The sequence below is a fragment of the Puntigrus tetrazona genome, chromosome 10 (assembly GCF_018831695.1).
Source record: "Puntigrus tetrazona isolate hp1 chromosome 10, ASM1883169v1, whole genome shotgun sequence".
Classification (NCBI taxonomy): Eukaryota; Metazoa; Chordata; class Actinopteri; order Cypriniformes; family Cyprinidae; genus Puntigrus; species Puntigrus tetrazona.
The window spans coordinates 3800357-3821155 of record NC_056708.1 but is presented as its reverse complement, the minus strand read 5'-3'; the positions used below and the strand labels follow the sequence as shown (position 1 = coordinate 3821155).

The following is a 20799-nucleotide window of genomic DNA, read 5'->3' as shown; positions in this document are numbered from 1 at the left end:
CCCACTGCCGGAAAACAGTGATCTCACTGCAGCCAATGGGAACTCGCGCTGGCTCAGCGTATTTACATAAAGAGTCACAAGAACATTTAGTTCTCAACATGAGAAGTTGCTTCGAAGTTATTATTATATTATTATAATTGTCGTTGTAAACGCAACACCTTTGGTGCTGGGACAGTATTTCAAAATTCTTACATTTTTAGGATGTGTTATGGCAAGTTTAAATACTAAATTATAGATGTCTGCGACAAATCTTAGCTCAAAATACGCTCTGAATCCTTGAAAACAAGTCAGAAAATAGTACTAGAAAATTATAAAAGAATATTTCTGGAAAACAGAACTGAATAAAAAAAAATATCTGCACTCAGTCTTAGTGTTGGTAAAATGTTGAATTTTTTTCTTTCGTATATTTTAATTTAGAATTTTAATTATTATGTGAATTATTACAGATTAAATAACTACTTCTGCCTTTTAATTTTGTGACTACATCTTACAAATATTTATATATATATATATATATATATATATATATATATATATATATATATATATATATATATATATTTTTTTTTTTTTTTTAATTATTATTATAACTTAATAGTTAAAATGGTAAAAATTATGCATTTAAAGCTGCCTAGCTGACCTACAAGTCATCTCTGTGCCGCTAAAAATCTTCCATGCAGAGAATATAGACATGAATCGTACTATAAAGTGTGCAGCTGTACAAATCAGTTGCTATCCAAAATGTTGATATTTGATTGCACATATATATTGATATGTTGACTGCAGATATCATCCACATAAATTGTTGAACCTAACTCAACTGGTTATATTTATCCAAAGTAGCAGTTTTCAGTTCATGCAGTCCTTGAAAATCAAACCCATGATCTTCGCATTGCTCACCCTATAATCTATATCACATCTATAAACCAAACAGGACTAGTTTTGATCAAACCTGGTTTAGGTTTACACACTTTCTCTGTCAGCTCAGATTTCATGTAATGCAACACAAAGGACTTCTTAGCTAATGATGAAATCATTATGATCAATATAAGGGAACTGAACACATTTACACAGCAAGAGGATACACCCCGACTTGAAGCTATATCTAAATAACAATAAGCACATTAGCTCTGCTTTTCATAGGACCTGTTTTTTGTGTCATTAAAGATTAGCTTGAGTCAGAACATATATTCTCAATTCACTGCAATCCAATAGTAATTTGGCTTTCTGAAGATTGTAAACACTGAGGCACTGTTCAAACATGTCTGGTTTTGTGTGATGCATATTCATCTCTGACAGCACAGAAACAACAACTTCCAGCTGGGCTCTCTAACCCTGCTCCTGAAGAGCTACTGTTATGATTTTATCTCAAAACCCAGGAAAACATCTGAAGCAGCTGATCAACGGTGCTGAGTGGATTGCAAATTGTACTGATTACATTAAATATTTGAGCTAATATAATTACTTTTAGATTGGTTTTGAAAAAAAATTAAATAATAATAATAAAAATAGAAACAATATATATATATATATATATATATATATATATATATATATATATATATATATATATATATATATATATAGTCTATATCACACGACAAGAATCACACACAGATTGATCCGACACTTGTCACATATATGAATATATATATATATATATATATATATATATATATATATATATATATATATATATATATATATATATATATATATATATATATATATATATAAAAAAAGAGATTAAAAATTGCATTGCGAAAATTACATAATGGTTTTCTAAACTGGTATTTGTGAAGAGAATTTTAAAAATAAATAAACTAAAATAAATTTATAAATAAATATACATATAAATGAATAATTATTTTTGTAAATCCAGTGGTTAAATTCTGTGTGTCCTTTCAATATTCTGTGTAATTTCACAAACAAAATAATTCTACATGTATCACAAAGCATGCTAACCGAGCCTTGTCATAGGGCTTGCATGTTGTTGATTTTTTGTTGCTCTGCTAATCAAGGCGTTCAGGGCTACGTGATAATTACAGGCAGGCGTGTGTGTTGGACTGGGGCAGGGCTGAAACTGAAGTCTGAGGGGTTAGGGACCCCTGTCTTACGGCATCTGTAGTTTTGTGTATTTTTGTGACTTTAGAGCCCCCTACAGTTAAGCGAGTCAAATTAACAGTCATGACCATACCACATTCATAATTACAATGGAAAATTAGTTTTTGCCATAAACCCAGTCAGCGACCGACTTAGTCCGAGAACAGACAACTGAGGAAGATTAGGAAAGAAACAAAGCCTTGTGCCTTTTTATAATCAGAATCGGTGATATTTCAAATACATAAAGTCGCTTTAAAGGTGCTGTATGTAAGTTTCTGATTCTCCTGAAGCCAAAATGTTTGTAGATATTTAGGAAACATGTTATGTTTACATAAAATTATTAATAAATTATATATACTACATAGTAATCCTACTCTGAAATCTGCGTTCCTGGGTGGAATGCTTTTGTTTTTGCAGTAGCATTTCCCATTTCTACAGCTAGCTATCAATCTTAAGTACTGCACTTTTATATTATTTTAAAGTATAGAATATCGCATTTAAGTTGTTAGACTTTATGACTCTGTTGTCATACTGCCTATATATTTAAAACACAGTAAGATACCATGCTTCGGCAATTTCCTTTATTAATAGTAACAGTAAGCTTAAAGTGTTTAAATATTACAGTCAAAATTTCGACAATATGCATACCATAAAAAATATCATAGTTGTAAAATTGTATGAAAAACAGTGATTCTTCAGCGTCCTCGTGAACCTAATTAAATCCATGTGACAGCTGAACAGTCTTAGAGGTCAGATTTCCATCAGTTTCTGTTGTCTGAGAGATTCTGCGTTGTGAGCGGAGATGGACTGCGTTTTCTCTGCGGAGGAATGGCAGGAAGGACTTGAATGTTTCGTAAAGGTTCTCCTGCCAGAGGCGTCGGGAACGAGCCGAACGACTGGCTTTGAGGAATGCCGGCTCGGGGCAGTTTGGATGCAAACGGAGGCGGAAGTACAGCCAGGCCCGCTCCTAACGAGGATTTCGACTTCTTCACTCCCTGAGAGACCTGGTCTGGTGGCAAGGAAACTGTGGACAACATTCGTTAAACATCATTTCAAAAATTGCCATCTTTAGTAGAGCATTAAGAACATGGGATTGCATTACACGGAGCCTTATAAAGCATGAAAATGTTACATTAGGATTAAACTTACATCTGTGAGTGCAGTGGTCACGGATAGGAGCCAGACTGTTACGTGTGAGAGCAGATTCTCTGACCCTCAGAGGAAAAAGAGGGTTCTGAGCTGCTCAGAGAAAACACAGAATTCCGAATTTGACAAATATACATGTAATATGCTAATAATTCAATGTTTGATATCTAGGCGATTCTTCAGTTCGAGACTATTGATTATTTAAAAACAATAATAAGAAACAACTGACATGAGCAAACTTAAAGCTTAAAAGTACGTTTTTAAAAACTATACATGCAAATAAAGTCATTTTCAATAAATGAAAGCCCACTTTACATGTTCATGACTGTTGACACTTAAAAATGTACTGTCAAATGAAAAGTTTTAATTTGCACATTAAATTATTATTATTTAATACTCTTTAGATGTGGCTTAAAGAATTGGACTTATTGCTTTCATCATTTTATTTTTAGTGTGTTACTTATACTATTTTGCATTTATTATGTTTGTACACTTTTACCATGGTTCAAAGACACCAGAAGTACTGTTGTATGTAAGGAAATTACACGTGCTGAAATCGCACTTAAGTGGATCACAAAATGATCATTTCATTTCCAATTCCATTCCATTGAATTTTCTAGTGTAAAAAAATTGTTTCAGCTTAATTAAATTACTCCATAATTTGCTAATAAACTGCACTTGGGTCCAAATGAGTAAAATTCTGCCAAATGCCTAAAAACTAGGCAAAAGTAACAGATGTGGCAAACAGAACAGAACCATTAGCTATTTTAAGAATTGTATAATCTTTAAAATGTTAGATGATTTTGTAAACATAGGTGATTGTTAAAATGATTGAATTAAAATAATAAAAATGTCGAACTAATAATTGAAGAATCACTTAGCAATATCGACTATCGATATTGGACATCTCACCTTGATCATGTCTCTGTATGTATGGCGCATGATTTGAGCAAAGCACGTCTAAAGGGCTTGAGGATCCATGCAGCAGCTTGTCAAGCAGCCGTTCAGAAGGTGTCGAGATCCATGCTTTGTGAGTCAGTATCTGACTGGATTCAGTCTTCCACACCTGTCCGGCAGCTTTTTGATCCTTACTTTTGCCATCGAACAGGTCATGCTCGCTCTTGCTCTTCTGTGACCTGTGCGCTAAATGTCCTGCCACATGACCTCCACTGGTCCTGTGGGCCAAAGCCTGAGAGTTTACCAGCAGGGACTTCCCTAGAGTGATTGGAGGAAGACTCTGTGTGCGTATGGGTGGGAGACTTTGAAAGTCCTTGCTGGATGTGTCTTCAATGAGGTGGACTTTCTCAGACTCATTATTTCGTTTTCTGATAACGGAGCTGTTTTCGCTCTCATCTCTGGTTAATGGCTCGGCGACGCAGTCGAACATAGTGATGATGTCATCCACCTCAGACGTCTCCTCTTTCAGCTGACATTCTTGACTCAAGTCTGTCTGATGAGAAGGATGCAGCTCTTTCTTCTTCTTGCAGAAGATCTGGTTCAACATGCGAAATTTCCCCTCCTTGCGTATAGAAGAGTCACTGTTTTGGGCGTGCAGTGGCCTGCTTGACTCAGACCTGTGAAAAGTACAGCTGTCTTTAGTTTTGAAAATGCATTTTAATGCTACATATTTCAAATTTTCAACACGTTCCTGAAGTCAGTGAATTATGCATGTCTTCTTGAAGGGGTCATGAACTGAGAAATCAAAATGAATTTTGCTATAAAAACATCCTGCAAGAACTTCAAAAACTTTCTTGTCAGTCAAAAAACAATTTATATTGAAGCCAATCTCCCAAAGCAAAAGGTTGTGGATTGTTATACAGATGTAATGGTGTGGCTAAACACTGCCTCTGCAAAAGAAAAACCATACCTGCTTTTACATTGTTGCCTGTTTAGCCACACTTAACGATCTTACATCACTACTTGTTTAGCTCCACCCGCCTAATTTACATAACTGCCGGTTTAGCCACGCCCACATTGTATATAGCAGTGCCTGTTTAACCCCCGTCCATCAATACTACGTTATTGCCTGTTTAGCCCCGCCTTCAGATTCACACACATAGTAGGTAAATGACAAGAGCGAAAATGCAGGTTTATGCAAAAAGCAAATGATAAAAGACAGTAAGATCTTTGTCATTTGTTCACTTCATTTTTACGGCAGATTAATTTACAAAGAAGGCGCAATTCAACGTAGGATTATCAGAAAGATTGAAACTAACCTTTTAAACAAACACACAAGTTTTGCTGCCTTTAGGAGGGGTATGGCCCAGAAGAGACATCCCGCTCTCTATTCTCCTGCTCTATGTCGACAAAAGTACTAATTAAATATATGTTTTTGCTTTCCAACAAACCTGTTTTCAGTGGAGAGGAGTTTGATGCATGCTGTATGACCGCAATACATGGCGTACGTGAGTGGTGTATTCTCATTAATATCTCGAGGGTTGGGTTCCACTCCCAGCTCCAACAATACCTGCACACAGTCATCTTTCCCTGCTGCAGCGGCCCAATGAAGAGGGGTCCTGACAGAAAAACAGATATGATTGACTGTTCATTAGTGATGCCATAGTTTGATTGTAATTAGTTGGTTCAGCTGTATTTAATCAGGACCATGATTCTTCTTTTTACTGTAAGTGCATTGCTGCCACTCTTCTCTCAAATGAACCATTGACCGGGACCATAGATTAATAGTGTGGGGCCAGCACCGAGGGGTAGTATACTACAACATTACTGTACCGTTCATCCACGTCTAAAGCTTGTAGGTTGGTCTCAGGAATGCGAGACAGTTCATAGATGATGTCGCTGAAACCTGCAGCGGCGGCAATGTGAACGCAGGTCTTCCCGTTCTCGTCATCGTAATTGATCACAGACGGGCCAAGATGATGATCAAGAATGAGAGAACACATTAACCGGCTGCCACTCTGCAAAAGTGTTGAAAACATTGAGACATATATGAATAAACCAGTAAATGAATAACCAGCTTGCAATCTACATATATCAGCCATGATTCACAATTAATTTTTAAGACATATATTGTATTACATGATGAACTAAAAGACACAGTCGTATACATATTTGTATGAAATATATACATATTACATGTGTGTATTTACTTACACAGTACACAAAAACATTTATTTTGGATTTGACAGCACTAATATATATACATACATATATTACATATTATATATATATAACTTAAAAATTGTGAAAATAATATTACTTCATTTTGTGCATATATATATATATATATATATATATATATATATATATATATATATATATATATATATATATATATATTAAATAATAAACAAATTAGTAAAGTGTGATAATACAAATGAATTTTACAATAAAAAATAACAAATTCAGAAGCATCTATTATTACTTTTTGGCAAATATAAAAATGCATTTTGGGTAATAAGGACTGCATGAGCTAAATGACTTGAGTGTATTCATGAGGGTGATGTTATAATATGCGTTCACTGGAAGTAAGAGTACGAGACACTTAATAATAGCTGAAAGTATAATTACTGTAATAGGCTAAGATTATATGTGAGGGGTGTTTGAATTCTGTGGAGCTTTCAAAGCACATAATGCACAATAGCAAATGTGTCTTGACGACTTTGTTGTAGTAAATTGGCTTAATTGTGGTTCAAATTAAGTCAAGCTATTCCAGAAAAGCAAAGGGCCATCTTTAGAAATGTTACAATGTGTGATTTTTGACTAGTAATTTTGCACGACTGCTAAACTGCACGCAAGATCAACGGCAATACAGCGGTAATGCATACTTCTTGAATTATTCTCTGTGATCTCTCTTTTCTCATATCAACACGCAGTTCAGTACAAAAAAAGGTTTGAACGGACAGAAGCAGAGTCGTCATAAAAATTGTATTGCTGTATGTAAGAAAACCGTAGCAGAGTGTGTTTGTGATTTGTACCTGCACAGCCCAGTGAAGAGCTGTTTTAAAGTCTTTGTCCACAAGCGTGGGGTCGGCTCCCTTCTGCAGGAGGGCTTGCACATGTTCCGGCCGGTTGTGGAAAGAAGCCCAATGAAGAGCCGTCATGCCCTGCCAATCACAGTCTGACGGTTAAACCAGATGCACCCTACCGAGTATTAATAACTGTTACTTTCTATTAGGTTAATGTGAAAAAAACCCCAAAAAACTACTCTACTTTCTACCCTGTGTATGCCCTCACCACAATTTGCACACTATTACATTTACATTTATTCATTTAGCAGACACTTTTATCCAAAACGACTTCCAATGAATAAATACAGCAAGCGATTTGTTATAAAGAGACAAACGAACACGGGAAGCGCTTGAAATACAAAGTTTTGTTGAAAGCATTGTTCAAATGGAAAGAGAAACACTATTAAAGCCATTCTGAATTTGAGCCCAAGGACTACATCCAATCAGGCATAGCTGATACGATCATATTACTATTATAGTATGACATTATACATCATAGGAGTATTTGCTGTACTGCTTTCTCATGTAAGTGTTATTTTAATGGGTCATCTGTCTTTCCGTAAAAATGCATCATTAATATAATTAGCAAAATCGTTTTAAAACGGTGTTAAATGCCCTCTGAGGACTTCAGTGATAGTTTTATGGTGAACACAAATGCAATTATAAAAAAGCATTAAGATAAAAGCATTTCAGAATGTGTTTCTCGCTGGAAGCTTTAAGTTATCTACAGTAAAATAATGAAATGATTTTCTCGTGTCAATATATCATGTAAATGTTTCACTTGTCTTCACTAATGTTCATTAGAAAGTTTCTTTTGGCACAAAGCAGTGACTTTGACTTGTTCAGGTTCTCTCGCAAGAAAGAAGGGCACAGAAAACCTTTAAAAAGGTTAATATTGATATTGAAATAAAATCCTAATATACTTAACAAAACAATGTTTCAGACGTCTTATTGCATATTAATTCAAATGTAATAAAACTGTATTACTGTTAAAAACATGTATTAAATATCATTAGCTGAACTTTAGAGTGCTTTTGGACCCACCAAAGTAGGACAAAATGTCATAATTAGAGGCCAGTTATGAGGCACCTATTTTTTAGTTTTCTTCTGCTCTCAAGTCCATGCCAGCCCATCCACTTGTGGGAAAATTATGAAGTTTGACACACAGACAGTCTAGTCTTTGACCTGAAATCACAAGACTGATTTCTTTAGATTCGGTACAGCATGCCGAATCAAAAGATTTCAATGCAGTATTTAATGAAACAGATTAAATATTACCCGCCGCTAACTTGAAGTCTCCATCTAAAACTTTTTATCTTCACCAACAGGCCAAATTTGAGCTCATGTCTATGCTACTAACTTAACCGTAAGGGCTAGAATCAGGTTTCTTTTTTATTCAGATCACTTTGTCTTATGCGAAATAGATTTTCATGTCTTATGATGTCATTTCCAGCCATAAAATAAAATTAAAATATCTCTGTAATCTTTAAAACTAAAAACACGGCTATCATCTCATAACCCTCTCACGTAATATACGTCAAATCACTACATAGCCGATCTATACGGTTGGAGCTGGGGAAGGAGGAGAGCTTTTAAAGCACGCTGCTACAGCAAACACTGGCAAAATATTTGAATGCTGTATATATATATATATATATATATATATATATATATATATATATATATATATATATATACTTTTAGCATTTGAATTGCACTAAACACGCACAGTCATTACTATCATTATTCTACTTATTTGAAGTTTTTTTAAAAGCTGAAACTCAAATCACCGAGTACATCTGCCCTGACTTACCTCATTGTCTTGATGGTTGATTTCACACAGTGTCGACTGCTGTAGCAGCACAGCCATGAGCCTTAAACAAACAGAACACGATTACGACATGATCATAAGAGGGATTTGTCAATGTTTCCTCCTTTTTTAATGTGGACTGATTCATCAAGGAAAGTGCATTGGGAAAGTAGTGACCATCATTTTTGGTTTGACGTTGAGTGCATTTTGTGTTGACAACAGTCCCTAGGAAAAACTCATATATTTTAAAGTATGAAATACTAAGTATGAAATCATATTTAACATATTTAATGACATAAGAATGATAATTAAACTTTATTTAGAGTACTACTTGTGAACAATGCCTATATGTTAATATTGAATATGAATTATATATACAAGATATTTAAAGTGTACCTCAAGTGTGCTTGCAATAGTTCCACTTTAGCACAATCCAATATATTTCAATATATCTTTAGTTGGATTTCAGCACAATTAAAGTGAGTTAAGTACACTTTTAGATCCAATTTAACAGGCTTTAAGTAGACATACCAAAAGTGTTTTTTGTTAAGCATAATATGTAAATGTATTTGTAGTATGTAAATAAATTATACCTTTTAGTATATGTATCATCTCCGACATCTCTGTTCTATTAATGCATCTATTATTACTCACACAGCTTGCTGAACGGGGGAGTGAGGAGGAAAGTGTCTATAGCCAATCACACAACCAAACCTAACACTGATTTCTACAGAGACGGCACATACACACTAAGCAGGGGCAAATAAATGGCTTACAGGATTTTAATTCCACACTTAGATGAAGCCAACTGACTTAACAGGAAAATGGAAATCGCTTTTCTGTGCAACATGCAAAAAACTATTCTGCAACTAAATTTAATACAAAACAACGCAGGATGGTTGATGCAGGATGGAAATGAACTTTTAACATGTTCGCGAATTTCTCTTCTTCGTTACCTGAAGTCGGTTTCGGCGGTAGCAGCATGAATTGGCAAGCGTCCGTTCTTATCGGGAATGTTCTGTTTCGCCCCGTTGCGAAGCAAACACACACAGCCTTCCAGCCAGCCCTGCACGGGACAAAACCAGCAAACTAAGCTAATTCAGTCAAAGCCATAGGTCGCTGCAACTGTGACAAACACAGTCCAGAAACGCATGGGATCCAGCTCATCAATAACCCTTAGAGAGTTTGGTTACCAGGTATGTCGCCAAAGAGAGGGATGTCCGTCCGCAGGCATCCTGCGTGTTTATAGAGGCTCCCATCTTCAGCAGCAGTTTGACCGTGTCCACCTGCCTCCCGGACACAGCATGCATCAGCGGCGTGGAGCCTGCCATCAAGACATCAGGAACGCTTAACAGCAATCCGTTAAAGATGATGACTTATTTCTGTCTCAGATTTGTTTAATGCGTGTTTTGCATGACACTGATTATAGGTTTTTATGCGATTGATGAGACGTACCAGGAAAGCTCTCTTGAAATACCTTTTCTTAAGCTTGTTTGCCTGCGCCAAACCTCAGTGCTAGATTTGTGGAAAATATCCCACCTTTAATCACATTTTGTAAAGTGTCACCTCCTCATGCCGCATGATTTGAGTCGGTTCTAATTGGCAACCCAAACAATAAGTAGTAGTAATAATTGCCTAATAATTAATATAAATTGGTTTTGTTTACAAGTCCATAATCTGTGCTACGAGTCTAAAATGATTGCTTACGGGTCTAATATATGAGTCTATAATCCATAATAACGTTTTCCATCTACTGTCGTCTCACACATCAAAATCCAGCTCCCATATATTAGTTTAGAGCTGTTTTGGACTGTTTTGTTCTACAAACAGTGCTTAATCTGTTTAGATGTCTCTCTTGATTCAGAGCAGATGACGGTTCTTTGGAGGAAGCGTTAGGGATTATGGACAATTATTACAGACAGAGGTAACAGTTTGAAGTTCAAAACGTCTTAACGATGAATTTGTTTCTCGCAAACGAGCAGCTTTTCACTTTTCAAGACATTAACCCATGGACTGGAGTGGTGTGGATTGCTTGAGGATTATTGGAATGTTTTTATCAGATGTCCGGACTGTTCCGACGGCACCCATTCACCGCGGAGCATAAACTGGTGGGTGAACAAGCAATGTATCATCATATGCATTGATGTTTTTGAAGAGCACTACCCTACACACCGTCACTGTCAATATACGAAAGAATACCTTCACTGTCGCAGCACTCGAGGATGGACGGGTCCTCTCGTATCGTGGCAGTCAGCGTGTTCACATCTCCGTTCGCTGCTGCCTGGTACACCGCATTCAGATCAACCTCCTCAGCAGCCTCTAAAAGATGATAAAGAATATCGATAACATCTGCTGGGTGTAAGACGAACACCCCTCAGATAGGTCTGATGTTAGAAGAATAAAGGCAGAAAAATCGTACAGATTAATCAACTAATGCTCTTTTCTTCGTTCTGAAATTAAGAATGATTCATAATACACCAACAGGTCAAGATGAGCAGGTGTTCAAGATGGTTTCCTTTTTTTCTGTATGTCTGCAAGCAAAATTCTGAAATCTCAATATGAACATCAAATATCAACTTTGTGGCAAAGCAAAATGATCTACAGCGCTGTTCAAAGTTTAGGATCAGTAAGATTTTGATTGTTGTTTGAAGAAGTTCTTATACTGCATTTGTTTCATCAAAATGCTGTGTAATTTTGTGAAATATTACAGTTTTCTATTTAAATCTACCTTAAAAATATCATTTATTCCTATGAAGCAAAGCTGACTTTTCAGCATCATTACTCCAGTCTTCAGTGTCTCGTGAGCCTTAAGAAATCCTTTGAATATCATTTCTATTTTATATGATTTATTATCAATGCTGGAAACAGTTGTGCTGCTATTTTTTTGGGGACCTGTGATGCTCTTTTTAGGATTCTTTGACAAATAAAAAGTCGAAACGAACATTTCTTCTTTTTGAATAGAAATTCCTACTTTTATTCTACGAAGTGATAGTAAAGACGATGTACAAATATGTTTAAAAAAATAAATGATATTTTAAAACATATCAAAATAGAAAGCTTGTGTTTTTAATTGAAATTATATTTCACGAAATGATTTTTTTTCTGTATTTTTGATCAAATAAATGCAGCCTTGATTAAAAAAAAAATCTTTCTCCTTTTAAAAGGCAGTGTAATATTTTATTGCTCATATTAAGTGAGTAATTTTCATTGTTCAGTATTCCTACTTCATGTCAACAACTGGATCCCCAAATTAATTAAGGGTATAACTATGGATATATGAAAACAAGTTGATGAAATTAAGTAAACAGCTTGAGCAGCTACCGAGAAATCAGATATTCCTTTGGGCTTGTGTATGTTGTCTAGGGTGTATGTATGTAGGGTGTATTACATACATCACAACACAGAAGATCCGCTGACAGAGCTGCTATCACAGACAGACCTCATCGGCTACAACAGAAAACCCCCCAAATTTATTATCGAACATTGTGATGGTGACCCTCGCTTCGTGGTTTACAAATCATCAGTCATGGGCACCCTACTCTTCATTCACAAACAGATGGCAGCTCTCGCATCACGCAGGCAAACGATGGGCTACGGCAAAGCCCGCGGATAAGCATTACTATGGCAACAGTGGCAGCAGCGCTAACCCCTCCTTGTTATCAGCGTATGCGTGTGTAGCGCTTTACCTTTATGCTGCTCAAATACAGATGAAGAGTTGAACTCCATAGCAGATCGGACGCAGCCTTTAGAGAAATCCCTCTGGTGCCCACGACATGATGTCGCCTCCGCTCCTGACTGCGACTCGGAGCGCTCGCGCGGGGAACGGAGAAAGACCCGGAGAGAGAGAGAGAGAGAGACGCGGCAGGCGTCGCGGACGCGTGAGCACGAGCTCCTGGAGGAGGAGGCAGGTGGAGGGGCTGCTCTGTGTGATTGTGCGTGGTGTGGTGGGAAACACACTGAGCATGTGCAGAAGCTGCACTTCACTGCCTGCTGAAAGCAGTGTGTGTGTGTGTGTGTGTGTGTGTGTATTCTCAACTTTATTTCTTCAACCAGTGATTCCCAAAAGGGAGAACTTCAGCACGTCCCTGGGGACTCTTTCTTTCTTTCTTTCTATTGTGTAAAACCTGTATTATAGTGACTTAATAACATCGGGAAACACTAAATTATTTTTATTTTCTTTTATTACTAGCTTTTACAATATTCGTGTTCTGTTCTATTTAATATTCTTTCTTTGTATTTCATACTGTTTATACATTTTTCTGTTCTATTGTTTTTGTTCTTGTCTATTCTGTACTGTTCTCTTCTATATTATTATATGCCTTATCTATTCTATTCTATTCTGTTTTGTCCTATATGTCTATATTCTACATTCTATATGATTTCATCCTATTTTTTTTTACATTATTCTGTTCTATTTTGTTTTGTTCTATTCTATTCTATTGTTATGTCTTATCCAAATTTTTACACTATTCTATTTTATTCTTTTTCTTTTCTTCTATTTTATTCTTTTACAAATTTTTACATTATTTTCTATTCTGTTCAATTTTCTATTCTTTCATTATGTGCCATATTTATTAAAATTTTTCTGTCTTGTCAATTATGTTTGGTTACATTCTATATTATTATATATCTTCATTTCTACACTATGTCCTATCATAATTATTTACACTATTCTATTCTGCATTCTATATTGTCTCCTCCTAATTCTTACGTTTTTCTGTTTTGTTTTTGTCCATTCTATTCTTATCTCTATTTTTAAAGAATTCTATTCTATACTGTAATATATCCTCATTTGTACACCCGTGTTTTTTTTATTCTACTCTTGTTTATTTCTAATCAAAATGTTTACTTTGAGATTAAGTGATTAAGTGTACTTCTGTAGTTCTATAGGATGTACTGTTTTATTGTATTTGAATTCTCAGATCTCAATGTCGAGGCTAAACCTGTTATGATCTTGTTAAAAAAAGACTGCTTCACACATATTCTCATTTCATTCATGTTTATAATGCAGGCTGTCACCATGGGAACCCTGCGGGACATCATGAGGAATAGTTGCTTCGCAAAAGTGAGTCCATGCATACACACAGATTCCTCAGATAAATACATATTTCACGACCTCCGTGTCATAATGCTCACTCACATGCATAATAAAGACAGTTTGGCAATTTAATTGTGATTCTTATCATAGATAAGATTGCAAAGATTACAATAAGATGTTTCATTCATAACAGCAGCTGCATTCCACTCATGGAAGAGAGAGCGTTCCAGAAGAGAGTGATGACTAGCAAATATTACTGATGTTCAAGTTTAGCAGTTTTCTTTCTCTGCTTGAGGCAACAGCGTGGAACAACCCTGATTATATAAAAACCTAAACTTCAATAACCCGAATATTAAATAAACCGTATTTTAAATGAGCTACAATAATACCAATTTCTACTCAGAAAAATGCTGTTCCATTTGTTTTTTTTTAATAAAGTATATATTTGCAAATAATAAAGAACCTTTCCTACCTCCTACAAACACAAAGCCGAATCTCTGAAATTAAGCTGAATTTAAAGTAACACGGGACAATCGATATCGCACAAAAAAAGAGTGCTACTTTCAGCTGATCTCAGACTGATTGTTTAGTCAAACGCTCTAAATGATCCAGCTCTGAAAAGATGTCAGATCAGGTTTACTGCAGCAACTGTGTTCACATGTGAACCGGTTTACTTATCTGTTGTATTGCCACTAGATGGCGCTGGTTACCAGCATCATTTATTGGACTCCATTATTGGTTTGCAAGTCTCAAAATGCCCCCTCTGATATTTCTTATCTGCTTCAATACATTTGGATGCAGGCCCAACAGAAGCCATACATATATTCAGCAGCGACGCACCTACAGGACAGAACCACAAAGAACAACACGCATACGCACACTCGCTATGGCCTTTCCATCAAGGCCCTCACACACACACACACACACACACACATTTTCATCTTATAAGTTGCTTATCGGGTTTGAGAGGAAAGGTGCAAGTGAGCAAGGATCGGCTGCGGTTTTGAAGCACACAGCACCTCAGATTAATATATGTTTTTTAATGGGGTTGGTTACGGCAGGAAAGAAGCTTTTTGTAATGAGAAAAGCCACTGACAAGAGATGGTTCAGATAGGTAACACTTAAACACAAGAATGGCCATTCCTGTCAGTCCGAACTGCTGTTTCAACATGCTTAAGTCTAAGGCATTTCACATCCTGCACTGTGACATGCTATTACGTTTAAAATAATTTCAAGCAGCATTTTAATAATTACTTTTAACAGTGTTATAGAGCTCAATAGAGTTTTGAAGACTATATTGACTAATAATAGGCTAAATGATAGGGCCAGGCAGTAAAGGGAGGCAAAAAGTGTTGAAGAACATGAAGAGCGTCAACTATATTAATAATATAAAATATTTAAAATATTAATATTTTGATTTTGGGAGTCCCAAACAACAGGTTAACATGCATGCAAGTAAAAAAAAAAAAAAACAACACTAACATTTTGTTATGCCGTTATCAGTTTTAGCTTATTTGTTTAACGACTCCCAAACGATTCGTTCAACGACTCAATTTCCCAAACTCCTCCGGTGATTGGTCGATTTCATTTAAAGCGGTTTTCGTGAGCTTTTAACGCTATAAAAGCAGCACCAAGTGGCAAAGAATGAATTAGCATTTCATTCAAACTTCAACATGAAACAGTGCATATAAAGCCTGCATCCAACGCACCTCGGGAAGCTTCGGTGGATTCCTGCCTGTCCCGTAGACGTAAAAGTTCAAGCGCGCGAGCAGATCGCTTTCTTTGTTTTAAAAAGCTTTCCCGCCAATACCGCGGTGGCGCGAGCGCGACTCTGATTGGCTTATTGCCAGTGTTGGGGAGTAACTAGTTACATGTAACAGAATAACCTAATTTAATTACAAAATAAATGTAACTCTAATTAGTTACAGTTACTGATTAAAAATAATAATAATTAAATTACAGTTACTTTTAAATTACTGTTAATTCGACTGTTAATTATTTCCTATTTGGGTTTATATGCTTATCAATCAATCACCTTTATTTATATAGTGCTTTGAACAATACATATTGTGTCAAAGCACTGAGTAGTATTAAATTAATTGTTTTTTACCATGGCATTTTTAGACACCAGTGTTTCTTGTCATATACAATGCAAAGATTTTACTTCAAAACCAGTATCATAGCTATTAAACTATGAAATCTGTATTTAACCCCCGAATGATCTCAAAGTGAACAAGAAGCGTTAAAACTGATTTCGTGGTGGCTGTGCTTCAAATTAAATTATTACATGGCTCTGTGAAATGCTTGATTTTGAACGTTTGCTAGCAACTGCTTTCTTCATGGAAGCTTTGGGTCAAATATTTAAACTCACGTAATAAGCGGGAAAATGTACATCCAGTCAGTTATTATCGCAAAAGCAAATTTATTGAATTTGCTAACAAGAAAAACTAGGCCTCTTTCCTTATCTACCTTTGAAAATTGCTCTTTATTATACTGAATGTGCACATTTAGTGTGCTTCGAATCTTAAAAGTATATTTTTGTAAAATAAAAAAAAAAGTCACTTAAATGCACTTTTTACATTTAGATTACACTTAGATTACTGTGCATTGTTAACACACTTAAGTACACCTTTAAAAAAATACAGATTGTAATAATGTCAAATTAAAAGTTTACTTCAAAGTACTTTTAAAATCATTACTTTATTCTGTTTCATGCTTCAAAGAAGTACACTTATTGTGTTGGCTTACAAACTAACAGACTAACACATGTAAACATGATCATTTTAACTGTTGTGTATTCATTGGGCCTACTTCATTAAAAGTTCAAACACATTTCAAACATTCTAATGCAACTTTATCACTACAATTATGTAATTACAAATTTATTTAAGCGCGTTAGATACAAGTTTAAATAGAAATGACATTGACCATAAATGATTTGTCGGTACATTAAGCCAGTACACCTTAACCGTAATTCAAAGACAATATATGAATATGGTATTGTTATGAAGTCCAAATTCTGTAAGTGGGTCTAAAATCACTCTTAAGTGCAGCTAACTGGATAAATGTTATTTATAATGCATTTCATCTAATTGCAATGTAAGTGACCAAAAACAATAAATTCGGTTTGTTTCTCTTTAAGTATTCTAAAGCGTAAACTTTTTTTCACTGAAAGTATCTTATATTTTGAGTCTTAATGGGTCAGTTAAAGAAGAAGTATATTCAGTACTGGTTTGTTTGTTTTATATATTTGACATGGAGGTTTGTGACTACACTAATTATTTGACCAACATGTTTCAACACAGAATGTCTTTGCATTACCAGAGCACTGATTTTTCATGCAATTTTCAAGATTATCCCATGACACAATACCATCACGCCCACACAGTTTGATTTTCCATTTGCAGCCAGACTACGCTGCGCATAACCGCTTGAGTCTGAACTTGATAAATGGAACTATGGGCATGATAAATGGGTTTCCAGCTGATATGCTCGAGCCCCGCGAACAAACCAGTACCGCTACACAGAGTATGCACGTTAACATGTCCGCCCTGGCCGCTGTGAGACCTCTCTTCTTCTCATCTGCTGGAGCTTTGGTCAAATGGATGCATCGGCCCCACACCCCAGAGCGAGAGAAGAACCTCCTTTACGCAACCCCCACAGCCTCCACCCCTTCCTCCTCACGCTTTCTGTGGTGGAATCGTCCTCGGCCCTGCAACTGGGACATCTGCCGGAAGCAGGTCACCCACAGTGGGATGTGCGTTGCCTGACACAGGCCCCTGCAGCTCTGGGACTGAAGCCACAGCTCAGGGTTCCTGGTCAAGGCAGATCGCCTGCAGGCGCCTGATAGCAGCCATCGGAACCTGTGCTGCAGACAGACACCGCAGAGACGGTAAACCAGAGCCTATTTCTGTTTCGCGTCTCGGCTTGTGGCAGATGTGAGGACGCTCCAGCTGCGTCGCCGCTTCTTTCCACATCAGGTGCTTCAACAGTCACTCTCAAATCCTCAAACCGTGCTTCATAGAAAATCATTGACCCAAAGAACCGAAGCTTCGGTTAGCAGGTTTGAATCTTTAACAGGCCCGGATGGACTGATATTTCAAAAGCAATCTTTAAACTTAGTATCTAGCATGGTATAAACAAGGTGTTCTGTGTTACACTATTAAAAAATAAAGCGCAACGCCATAGAACTACCTTTTTTTGCCTATATCTGATCACAAAAGGAGAAAGAAGGCTCTCCAGATTACAAAAATGCAACCGAAAGCTTATTTGTGCAACCAAAAATGGCATGAAGAACCTTTTAAGCACCTTTCTTTTGTGCAGCGCAACGAACTGCTTGTTTTCATTAACCATCTCTCGAAATCCAGGCCATTCAGATGAAATATAACAGAAGCTGCGAGATTACTATTAAACTGGCACTTTGTAAGCCAGGATTCTGTTGACAGCAGCAGGCGGGGAGCTGGAAGGTGTGTGGTTCGATGTTTAATTTATTATGCAGTGGATGCCAATTCAGCTGCCTGTTCAAACCACTGGATATCCGCTGGAAGTCTATTCAATCTTCCCTAAGCCCTATGTGGTCGCCCTGCGGTCAAAACACAAAGGCCACCACTCAGTCTAGGACAGCATATGCTTCATTTGTTGTGGGCAAAAAAATGTTGTGGGCTTCAGTGCAGAACAGACGAGCACACCTAGACCATTTCTACGAGCAGCTGAAATTCAAACGCAAGTCTATAAACATTCATCGTATTCAGCAGACGGCATTGAGCGAAGTGGCTTCTGATAACAAACAGCTTGGATTTGATGCATGTGTAGAGGTTACAGGCAAAGAGGGAAAGAGGATTTTAGATTTAAAGCCAAGGTGCAGCGCTCATCTTTTCCATTTAGAGGCATTTACATGAAAGCCTCCAAAGCTTAGTGTAAATCAAGCAATAGTTGTTTTTTTTAGTACTGAGAAACAAATTTAACTGAACAACTGTCATGAAATCTTATCCATCCTTTAGATGAAAAATGACAATTTTCACTCAAAAACTGCCAAGGAATTTCACTAATAATTACAAAAAAAATGGCAAGTGACGTTTATCGTGATGTTGAAAAACTCAAACTGTGTTTTATTTTAAAACATGCTCCAGTTATCTTTGATTTGTTTAAGGTTTCACGTTTTTTAAAGTGTGATCCAGCTTTGTTTCAAAATGATAGCTAAAGTATCAATACCATTCTGATGCACAAGGGGGCAGACAAACAGAAAAAAAAAAACCAGCTGGGTCCTTCTGCTCAAGTTTCTCTCTAATTGGGTGACCTTCTTCTGGGAGCCCCACTTTTCTGAAACATAGGTTACAGATTTTCTGTTATCGTTTTCTTCATATATATAATGATTTAAATTGCTAGAGCCTCTTAGTCTTGGTGTGATTGATAGGCTAATTGCACTGTTCAGCCTAACTTTTTTTTGGTTACTGTGAACGCAATATCGTCTATGCGTGCTTTAATGAAAGAAAAATCTTGTATTTTACCTTGGTTGACCTTTATGAACAAGAAAGATCTTATCAACAACCGTGGTCACTTACTTAACAGTTTGCTGTTTGAAATTAAAACATACGATACGCTAAATTGTATACTTAAATTGTATGCTATATAAATAAAGGTGACTTGCCTTTATTTTTTCATCGCTACTCGGTTTAATAATGCATTGATGGAAAAAAAAACTACATAGAAGCACTATTACGCTGACTTCACTGATTTGTGAATTCTTTTCACAGCAACATCCTCCTCAAACTCCAGTTAATAGTTGGGGGAAGTGAAAAATATTCATTCTTCATTTTAATACCGGTAAATGCCACGGAAAATGCAATTTCACAACTAACAGAGCATTCCCACGACGCTTTTTTAAAAGTTAAATAAGTGTTCCTCAATGTTCATTAACTTTTTTAGACCTGATATTTATTCTAAATGAGCTCATAACACGGAGAGAAAACATTCTTAGAAAAACATTGTTGGAACATTCTTACTTTACATTCTCTGGATGTTCTCAGAGCGAAATTCTCAGAATGTCTTTAGGATTTTTTTTTTGGGTGGCCTTTTTGTAACCTTTAAGTAATGCTCAATTTTTCTATTTTATTCTTAAAACACTGTATTATTTGTAAAATCAATTCATTAGTATCCATGGTAACGAGTGTTTTCATCATTATTAAATATTGCTACGGCATTTCAATGTTTTAGAAGCACTTCAAACCAATGTTCCCAACCTTTCGGCCGCTCCTTGCCCACCTGTAATAAAAAATACTTTGCCTGATCAAATTTTAGTACACCTTGTATCACCTTTTTTGAGTAAAATGGGCCAGTGTTATGAAACCGGTACCTTTAGTTGTACAACATCCTTGCTAGAAGTCCTAGTTGCTATATCAGGACAAAAGGGAACAAGGATTTGATGGCGAGCGAACTGCGGAGCAGCTGCCGCAAGCAATAGCAGTGTGAGATTCTGTCAGGGACGCAGAAGCCGAGGCTATCGGTGCATGAATGAACCTCATGGCCTCTCGTGGCTGTATAAACAGGCTTTCAATAGGGCTCCACGTGAACGAGCAGATACATGCAGGCAGAGTGCCGACTGGATTAGGTGTCGGCTCTTGGAAGTCGGCCAGAGGATCACCATTCGATTCCAGCTGCATTCAGCACAATAGGCGACTAATGTGATGGCTCAATCTTACATCAGAGCCAACCGAGCTCAGCCATCGACCCACAGC

General features: G+C 36.5%; 1 protein-coding gene across 1 annotated transcript; it reads right to left on the bottom strand.

Moving 5' to 3' along the window:
• Nucleotides 1-2670: 2670 nt before the first annotated feature.
• On the bottom strand, nucleotides 2671-13142 carry ankrd55 (ankyrin repeat domain 55). Its single transcript, XM_043250033.1, has 11 exons — nucleotides 12714-13142; nucleotides 11227-11346; nucleotides 10221-10351; nucleotides 9984-10093; nucleotides 9031-9091; nucleotides 7185-7313; nucleotides 5980-6164; nucleotides 5598-5765; nucleotides 4162-4823; nucleotides 3253-3342; nucleotides 2671-3127 (listed from the first exon to the last, which is right to left on the bottom strand). Exons 1-11 carry the CDS (start codon nucleotides 12751-12753, stop codon nucleotides 2865-2867), a joined length of 1959 nt encoding a protein of 652 aa, XP_043105968.1. The 5' UTR covers nucleotides 12754-13142; the 3' UTR covers nucleotides 2671-2864.
• Between the last annotated feature and the right edge of the window lie 7657 nt (nucleotides 13143-20799).